This window comes from Oncorhynchus tshawytscha, linkage group LG10 (assembly GCF_018296145.1).
Source record: "Oncorhynchus tshawytscha isolate Ot180627B linkage group LG10, Otsh_v2.0, whole genome shotgun sequence".
Taxonomy (NCBI): Eukaryota; Metazoa; Chordata; class Actinopteri; order Salmoniformes; family Salmonidae; genus Oncorhynchus; species Oncorhynchus tshawytscha.
Window position 1 is genome coordinate 44574888 of NC_056438.1, and position 9494 is coordinate 44584381.

The window sequence follows — 9494 nt, forward strand, 5'->3', positions numbered from 1 at the left end:
CTATTGCCTTGATAGTGTACTGTGGCGCTATGGCCCAATCCCAAAATCAACCCCTAACACAAGGCACTTGGTGTAGATCTGAAACGATTGTATAGATAAGCAATATGGTTAGGGGCTAGCAGGTTGGATTGAGACATTGGACATTCATGTGTATGCATGTAGATACTCAACTCACACCAGAAAACCCACACCGTTTAAACCTTTCTATGTGAGTGCATAGACATGGCACATTTAAATGAGACCACAATCAGCCCATTTCGTTTTAGACCTTTATGCCAAGTAGGTGCTCTTAATACAATCTGATGGATGATTGAGTTTATCTTAAACTAACAGAAGATTCATATAATCTGATTTGCCTCATTTAAATATCTTAACAAAGTGTTCTTAAAGTGTTCTATGTTAAAGGCTGTTACGTCCATAATTGGCACTGAGGGAGTTTTCCAGCTTTCAGGATATCATGGCCAATGTAAGAAGTTCCATTCCATGTCCTAAGTGTGATCAGCTGATGCAAAATACTATTCTTATTCCAGTCAAAGACCGTTTTCTCTCTCATGCAATAAGACCTACTGTACGATAGGTTCTGTGTTCAGTCCACCTCAGTAGAACTCCGATAGCTCTGTCCCTTTCTTTCCAAAGGCAGATAGATAGAACTCTAGTACAGCACTGTGGCCATCCAAAAACAGTCGGACTCAATCAAATGCTGATGCAGTGCTGAGCCTGCCTCCGAAACCAGTCTAGCTCTATAGACTTCCGCTGTGTCAATTCCAATGCAGTCCAGTCCAGAGAAAATACCTAAACTTTTTCACGATTTCTATCATCCATTGAACCCTGACAGTAGGTGCGAGTGAAGAGCTGCAGCTGCCATGTTTGATAAGGGAACTTCCCTTATCAAATTTCCCTAATTTCCCTCTCCTTCAATGGGCCACACTTCCTCATTACCATGAACTACTCACATTGTGTTTTCTCAGTCTTTACAACCTTATTTGGGCGGTATCACCACTAGGGGTGCCCCTCTGCGGGGCCTCCACATCAGCACTTGGGCGTCATTGGCATTGGGTCGTCCCAGGGCGTTGGGGGGTATTGGTTCCTGGTAGTTGAGAATATGGGGCTGCTCCTGGTGAGGACGTCCTACTAGGGAGGCCCGGGAGCCCAGGGGCATGTCAGGGTCCACAGCGATGTCCACCCGCATCCGCCACCGCACAGTCTGCAGCACGATGCGCTCCTGGATAGTCCGAAACATAATAGTGAAGTTAACTATTATAGCAACTTATATGTAATATGATGCAACCCAAAGTGCTTTACAGTTAGCACTTGGAGCATTGCTTCACAATCTGTAGCCTACTTTGACCCCAAGGCTGTACATTTCTGTTCTTGTCCAGAATTAACACTGAGCGACAAAACATGTACAGGGATTGTTCACTTCAAAATCACAGTTTGTCAGATGTTTTCAGACAAAAGTCAGACCTCAAGTATGTTGGGATGAGTCCACATTGCACACCATCCGTTGTGTCGCTCAAACTAGTTAGATGGGGCTAATCTTTACCATTCATTTGGGATTGAGGTACATATTGTTGGATCCACACAACAGATGGTGTGGGATATGGATTTATCTTGAGATTAGACCACTTTAGAGGTCTGAAAACATCTGACAAACTTAGATTTTTAAGTGAACTATCCCTTTAAAATAAAATAAAAAACATACAATTTAACAGAGCAGTTCACAAAATCCAAGAAAGTCCATCTTCTGAAGCCTACCTTGGTGACAGAGTTGATGGCAACCAACCAGGTGATGAAGCTCTGGTCTCGGGTGATGTGTGACAGCATTGGCGTGTTGCTGTTGCTGATGGGAACGGCCCAGGTCACACTGGGGTAGAAGTTGTCGTTCATGCTGACTGTGAGGTGCGACGGTTTGGACGTGGGACCCGTAAGGGTGACCGTCTCAGTGGTGTTGCCGTACCATGGGTAGCTGACCCCGTCCGAGTCGCTGATTGCCTTGGCCCGGCCCTCACGGAGCTCTGGTAACTCCCAGCTGGACCTGGGGTAGTGGACATGCAGAAAGTCTTTAGTAATACACAAAACATGATACATGTGCAAAGACCTCACTTAAATGGGACTCTGTTTTTATAGTAGGCCATGCACGGCTAGAATTTCACCGGCGCTCGAAATTCACCAAGGTCTACAACTGATACAAACAGACAATATTACAGCTCACGTGACAGACTAGGATTGCCTGGCCAAGTGACTCAAGACTGTGTTAGCCCACTGAACTAAATCCTAGGCCAATACACTTAAGTGCTGTGGGCGTAGTGTGTGTGTCATAGAGAGAGAGAGAGTGTGTGTCAGAGATTGAATGAGTGGCACTTCGAGATGACTGATGGTGGATGACAATCAACTCAGAACTTACATGCCAATGTCCCCATAAGTATTGTAGAACTCCATTTGTGTACAAGCCTGGATCCAACCCACCACCCAGGTCTCATTGCGGGGCACCGGAGGCATCACGATCCCTGCGGAGGCCCTGAAGTAAGGTGTCTTATACCGCAGCACTATGGGCGAGTTCTCCTCTATCACCGTTGGGCACTGGTCAATGGAGGCCGATACCTCGTAGACTACAATGTTCTCCCTTCTAATGCGAGGCTTGCAGGAGATGCTCTGGATACAGCCCATGGTGCTGGCAAGTAGCAGAGTAAGCAGAACCAGAGACGAAGGGAGAAGACGATACCTGACCAGTATGCACATCAGTCCCTCTCGGATTCCATCCAGCTTTTAAATCAATATCAATCTTTTCATTTACCCATCACTGATACGGTCAAATTACTGGGTTGAAGAAAACGAAATAGAGGCATCATTTCGAATACAGACATTGAGGCAACATTCGATATCAAATCAATACAGCAGCAGTTAAGCATTTTTCTGCACTGGGAAAACGGAACGCTAATGCAAGTGCGGTATGGAGAGTGAGTGTGGGGAAGGTACACTGAACAGCCCCCTGCAGCCTTCCCCGGTGTGACGGTTGTGTGCCGCACTGCCCTTGGTGCTTGTCCCCAGAAACTGCAATAGGTCCCCCTCCGGGATGCTGCTTACTCTCTGCGAGCCCGAAGTCCCACTTCCTTTTCGAGTCCACGCGTCCGGCTGCAGGTCGGTGCCCTTTGCACCTGCTCCTTCGACTCAGCGTTGTCATGTCAGTGGCGACGGGGCAGCAGGTGTGTCAATGGGGTTGTTCGGGTGCCTTTGTTTGGATGGCTTGCATAGCCCTGTTATCTGTACGGCGCCCTCAAATGAGATAGTCTTGGTCGTCACAACAAAAAGACGTTATACAATGGCTCATATCCTACCTAAAAACCGACGATAAGTAGGCTAAGTATAGCCTATAGGCTATATAAATCAACGAAACGTGCGCGTGGCAGGCTATGGTGCACTGTTGAGACAATAAATCGCCTTAGCGCAATTTCAACGTTTTCTTCATTCCATTCTTGGGATCAATGATGAGGGAAGCTCGCATCATGAATGGTGCATCATAAATGGTGAGAGAACGCAACGAGAGAGTCACAAACGTGCCCGCGACTAGGTGTGATACCCAGACGCCCAGACATCCCTAAAATGTTTTGGTGACACGAATCATCCATATATAATACCTCCGTCTCCCGATTGAGCATTATTGCTCGAACTCCCTCGCTTGGTAGAGCATCATTTCCTCGACAACGGTCGCTGTTCAGTTCGGCTAGGTGCTGATGCTGGGAGGATAAGACAGCGGCAACCACAGAGGGAGGCGTCATTAGACGCCTGTATTGAAAAGTTTACATCATGTGGGCGTGATTACACCCCATGGACACTCCCCCATTTGTTGCCATTGGTTGGCCACGTCAAACGCGGAAGTGGTGTTACTTTGGCGGACTTCCCACTGACACGCATCAACCGGGCATTAGATCTGTTCCTCATCGAACCGGGTTCACTTAGTGTATTGTTTGGTTTGTCGGTTTATGATTTTCCATTTATTGAGTAGGTTATCAGCGAAGGTGCCGAGCGTTGTGTACAGGGCCGCGTTGATCATGAAGCCGCAGGTTGTGTTCGTGTTGGGAGGGCCTGGGGCGGGGAAAGGGACCCAGTGTGCCAGAATCGTTGAGGTAAGATGGCGAGAAAAGAACAATGAAAAGGACAAAGATAATTTGACAGGGCATTGAATTGTGTTGGGGGGGAAACACTAACAGATATGAGGGGTTTGTGCTTTCACTTTTGTTGGCTTCTGTCCACGGGAGACCAGCTAAATGGATCAACTTCCCTTTCTTGTCCTCAATGTAATCTACTTGTTATGTTAGCTAGCATAGCCATGCAAGACTGCACTAGCTAGCCTGCTAACTAGCTAGTCATGTGAGCAGTTAATACATGATATTTCAATTAGTCAACCTTTCAACAAGCAAACTATCTAAAGATTCTTCCTGAATATCAGAAGGGTGTACTACAAAGCAGAATCAATGTGTTAGCTAGCAAACGTTGATAAGCATCCAGAAATGTTTTTTGGGGTTATTGGTTGTTGAGTAAATTAGACCATGCCCATTTCTAGTTTTTCTTAAAAAGGAACTCTTTCAGAATATTTAGTCAATTTTATCTGGAAAACTCATTGATCCTGCTTGGTAGTATACCCCTCAGGAGTCAAAGTGGGCTATGACTCACCAAGTGACAGACGAGGGTAGCCTACTCCTTTTAGTCCAAAGACCTATTATGTTCAGAGGCGAATTGCCTCTGGCAGCCAAATACTCACTTTAAATGTGCTTCTCAATTGCAGTACATAGATGCATCAAGCCCTCTACTTAGATATGACATCAAAAAGAATTTCCCAGAGATAGAATGTACACTTTTAAGCGGTTTTAACAGTTGCAGCTGACACTTATTTTTCAGTTACAACGTGTTTGTGGGCGTCCTTCTTCCGTTACACACAGGTGTGCGGCGCCCGCAGAAAGCTAATTAGCAACGGTAGTTTCCTCCGTCTTCCGTAAACAAGCGCTGTAACGGAAATATTGCCGTGTGGGACCCTAACCATATAAAGGTGTGTAGGAAATTAACCTTTTAATTATTATTATTATTTACATTTTCTCGCTGATGTGAAAGTTAATGTTCCAAATGTTCTCAAACCGTATCGCGTGGGAGACGTGTTTACATTTTAGACCGAGCATTTTGGCATCGTCGGGGCGCTGTCCTCAGCCGGCAGACAGGTTCGTGAGTGGACGGTATATACCGTCTCGGAATGGGCTAGCTCTATGTTCGTTGTGAAAAGCTTCTAGCTACATACACAGAGTAACCTATGCACTGCTCTTGATGTCACACCCATGTTTAGTCTACATCTTATCAGTTCAGTTGTTTTGCAATTCACATTATGTAAAGTTCAGTTTATCTGCAATGCACCTGCTCTAAACCTCAAGCCAATGCCCTTGAACAAGTAGTCTTGAGAAATGAAGGTTGACGTGTATCTGAGTCTGGGTGGGGTTTTAGTCAAAAGATAAACTACTACTGCTATTCAGCTGTCTGACTATTAACACACTACATTGTAGCTCCCCATTTGCTTTCTTCTGTTTCCTGCATTTGCAAATGACTTTGTTTAGACCTATATTCAAACAGAGCTGGGACACTTGTGTTTGCGCAAGCATCCTGTTCAAGCATGATGAAACCACACGTGTTCTTAAGCCAGCCACCCACTTATAAAGCCTGTCTTCATACAGCGAAATATAAAAATCCCTCCCCTTGCTTTCAGTGTCAATGGAGCACAGCAGCGTCATTTTAGAACAATAACCCACGATGCCTATGACAATGTTATTTTCTGTGTATTCTCTACTTAATGCATTGTTACTATTGGACTCCTTTTTATAAATGACATTAGTCCCAGACAATTGAATTCTCATATCCAATTGATTCCTATGGAAAGTAACATACTTTGTTAATACAGAACAGGTATGTTTCTGTACTATTGTCCCACGTAAGTGGTTGGATCAGTGATTATTCTTAGAGTGCGTTGTTGTTTTAGTAAAAGCTGCCATTAATTTGCGTTTTTCACAGAACTACAGTTACACTCACCTGTCTGCCGGAGACCTGCTGAGGGCCGAGCGAAGCCGAGAGGGGTCAGAGTTCGGACAGCTCATTGACAGTTACATCAAGGATGGCAAGATCGTCCCTGTCGAGATCACCATTAACTTACTCAGGAAGGTATGCACCAACTCCAGGTACCTATGGCTACAAGGTTTGTGTTGGCTGTTGACGTACAGTAAGTTAGGAATCAGAATTACTATTCGCTTAGTTAACATGGGGTAGAGCGTAGTAGCACTATACGGTCATTGTGGTCTGAGTAAGTCTTTCTCCCCCCTCCTCTTACTGAAATAGTTTCTGTCATTGCTCCATGGGCTGAATTAATCCATACTCAAAATAAATAGTTTTTGATGTCAGATGCATATAGGAAGGTCTACAGCTGGTGTGTAATAAAGACGCACCATGTTTTAGACATTAAAAAAAAGTCTGACTTTGATTTGGGGCAGAATATCCCTTTTATAACATTCACTTTCCTTTGTCCTTAGGCCATGGAGGAAACCATGGAGATGGACGAGAAGAAGTTCCGCTTCCTCATCGACGGCTTCCCCCGAAATGAAGACAACCTCCAGGGGTGGACCACTGTCATGGAAGGGAAGGCTAACGTCAAATTTGTGCTTTTCTTCGACTGTACTAGTGAGGTAATAAAACATCTTGGGAGGAGGATCTCCCAAGAGGAAGGGGAGGGGATGAAATGGAAGGGGCAAAATCACTGGAAGGGGAAGACATACCTCAGATATAAGCCACATTTGTGTTAATCCTAGTGTTAATGTCTTTATTGCTTAGCTGACAGTGTAATGTTTTATGCTGAGAGCTCTGTGTTTTTGCTTGTCTACAGGTCTGTATCGACCGATGTCTAGAAAGAGGGAAGAGCAGCGGGCGCACCGATGACAACAGAGCGAGCCTGGAGAAAAGGTAGCGTCCAAACACTAAGGCTTTCAATGATCACTGACCATTGACCTCTTTCATATGAACTGGAACTCTCAAAAGGAGACACTGCTCTTGTTCATAAAAAAAAGGGTACTTACATTTCCTGGTTTCTAAAATGTTTGCCTGATTTCAGTTCATACGACACATAAGCAAAGTGTAGAGAATCATTGTACCATCTAAACTGCTGTGAAATATAGTTTTAGTCACCAAAAATACTGTATTTTCTGGAGTTGTAAGGTGTGATACAAAACTGAAAGTAATAAGACATTAAAACAATTTACAGATGTATATGCAATATTTCTATGCTTCCCAACAGATCTACCATTCATCAGACTATTTCAATGAGTGTGACAGATCTATAACGTGTATTTCTGTATGAAATCAGTCGGGTTGTTCACAAAACGACATAATGGACTTTCTAGTGAAAAAAAACATTGCTTTTGAGATTGCGATTTTCATTTTTAGCTTGGCTGTATATACGTCACTGTGACCCCATTTTGGGTCTCTTCTGAGTCCTGGGTGCTGGTCAGGCATGTTTCTAAGCTTCCATTTCCTCCCCTGAAGGATCCAGACATACCTGCAGTCGACACGGCCTATCATCTCACTGTATGAGAAACAGGGCAAGGTGCGCACCGTGGATGCCTCGTGCGGTGTGGACGAGGTAAGCAAAGGAGTTTACAGCCATTGAAGGCACACATGATGGGCAGTTGGAACACACTCATTAGTGCAAAGTTATTCACTCTTATCTTATATTTTAGTTTTGTGTTAATTCCCTCTGTCTGAGGTTTTCTTTCCCTTTTGGTTTTCTCTCTGTTCCCCTGCACCCTCTGGCAATCACACACTTGTCAAAAAACACAATGTCTCTCTTGTTTTCTCTAATGCATCTCTTTCTCTCCCTCTCTGTTTCAGGTTTTTGACAACGTCAAAGCCATCCTGGACAAAGAGGGTTGAAATCCCTGCCAACTGCCAACAACTGTAACATTCACAGTTACGATTCGTTTGTCTTTGTATCAACTGCAGTAACACTATACTCAGTTTACATGTCCATTCAAATTACTTTTTACATTAAAAAAAAACAACATTTTTTTTGTCAGTGCCGAGCTGCTCTTCCAAGTGTGTGATTGAATGTGTGTGTAAGAGTGAATAAGATGGGTAGTAAGATGCTCTACTGACCAACCGCACTGGGTTTCACTACGGTAGTTGTACACCAACTGACAAGCCTGTCATTGTAGTCATGGGGCTTTGTATAGGGACAAGACTAATAGAATTGCTCTTAGCTTGGCGAGGCACTTATTTTTGTTGTCAAGCAGAGGCATATACAGTACTGTATGTTAAATTAATGTTGGGTTTTTTTGTGATAAAATCTGCGTACACACCATTGTTAGCCGTTCCCTAAGCGAAAACGTGCATTTTCACCGACCAACCAATTCTATGGACTAAATCAGAGCTCTCCAACCCTGTTCCTGGAGAGCTACCATCCTGTCCATTTTCACTCCAACCCCAGGTATAACTAACCTTATTCAGTTTATTAACCAGCTAATTAGATCAGGGTTGCACCCAGGGGGGGCGCCATGACCGAGTTGGGAAACCTCGTGTTAGATTAGGGTTGGACTGAACCTACAGGACAGTAGAGCTCAAGGAACAGGTACTCAGAGATGAACATTGTCTTATGAACTTCCCCTGTGTACTAATAAAATATAGAAAGCACCAGTCTCATGTTGGAAAAAATATGAACAGCGGTCCCATAGGACCACAGGGAATCGAGTCACAGCAGCCGTGATTGCAGTATTACAAATTTGTGGATTAAACTGGCATGGCAACGATAGTTGTTACTGCACATACGGTGTGGGACCAATTTTGAACTTAAACTTGTTAAATCAAGTTTAAATTTGGGACTATCCGCAAGTTTGTGTCACTGCACATGAACGAGTATTTGGTGTTCTCCCGAATGCTGAAATACTGACATGTTTTGTCGCCCCATGTAGTGTGGCTGAAAATGTGAAGTCCAATGCTTACCATGGTCTCCAACAAGGACTTGGCTGTGTTTATGTATGTGTCATTACAAAAGTGCACAAAGATCAGCTCCCGACAGTTAAGTTTCTGTTGTGTGTTATTTGTTAAATCTTTGATTATGCGACAAAGTATGTATGTTGTCATGTAAAGTGGGAGAAATCGTCAAATACAAACAAACCAAATATACCCCCCTCTGTGTCTGTGTGTACTTTATTTCCTTTGACAGGTGAAAACTTATGGAGCCACTCGAAACAGGTAATTCCAGCATTCACAGAAGGCCACACTATTTCAAGGGAACAGTCAACCTAAGAATCTAGACTTCGACAGGTGAAAACTTATGGGGCCAGACAAACTCACCAGTAGTTCCAGTCAGACAGGTCACACTGTTTCAAGGGTGTCTCAACTGTTTTCTGATGGGTCCCTGAGACTAATGTGGCTAGTTCTACAGAGCTCAATATAATTGTTCCTCATTGAGGTTT

The 9494-nt window shown here is 44.1% G+C and overlaps 2 protein-coding genes across 2 annotated transcripts; one reads left to right on the top strand and one right to left on the bottom strand.

Annotated features, from left to right (window-relative positions):
- Nucleotides 1-255: 255 nt before the first annotated feature.
- LOC112260188 (protein FAM78B-like) lies at nucleotides 256-3744 on the bottom strand. The gene is made up of 3 exons (XM_024435103.2): nucleotides 2405-3744; nucleotides 1756-2035; nucleotides 256-1222 (listed from the first exon to the last, which is right to left on the bottom strand). The coding sequence occupies exons 1-3, from the start codon at nucleotides 2737-2739 to the stop codon at nucleotides 980-982; spliced, it is 858 nt and encodes a 285-aa protein (XP_024290871.1). The 5' UTR covers nucleotides 2740-3744; the 3' UTR covers nucleotides 256-979.
- Nucleotides 3745-3872: 128 nt separating this feature from the next.
- On the top strand, nucleotides 3873-9201 carry cmpk (cytidylate kinase). The gene is made up of 6 exons (XM_024435104.2): nucleotides 3873-4124; nucleotides 6049-6195; nucleotides 6561-6713; nucleotides 6911-6987; nucleotides 7567-7663; nucleotides 7912-9201. Exons 1-6 carry the CDS (start codon nucleotides 3981-3983, stop codon nucleotides 7951-7953), a joined length of 660 nt encoding a protein of 219 aa, XP_024290872.1. The 5' UTR covers nucleotides 3873-3980; the 3' UTR covers nucleotides 7954-9201.
- The last annotated feature ends 293 nt before the right edge of the window (nucleotides 9202-9494 follow it).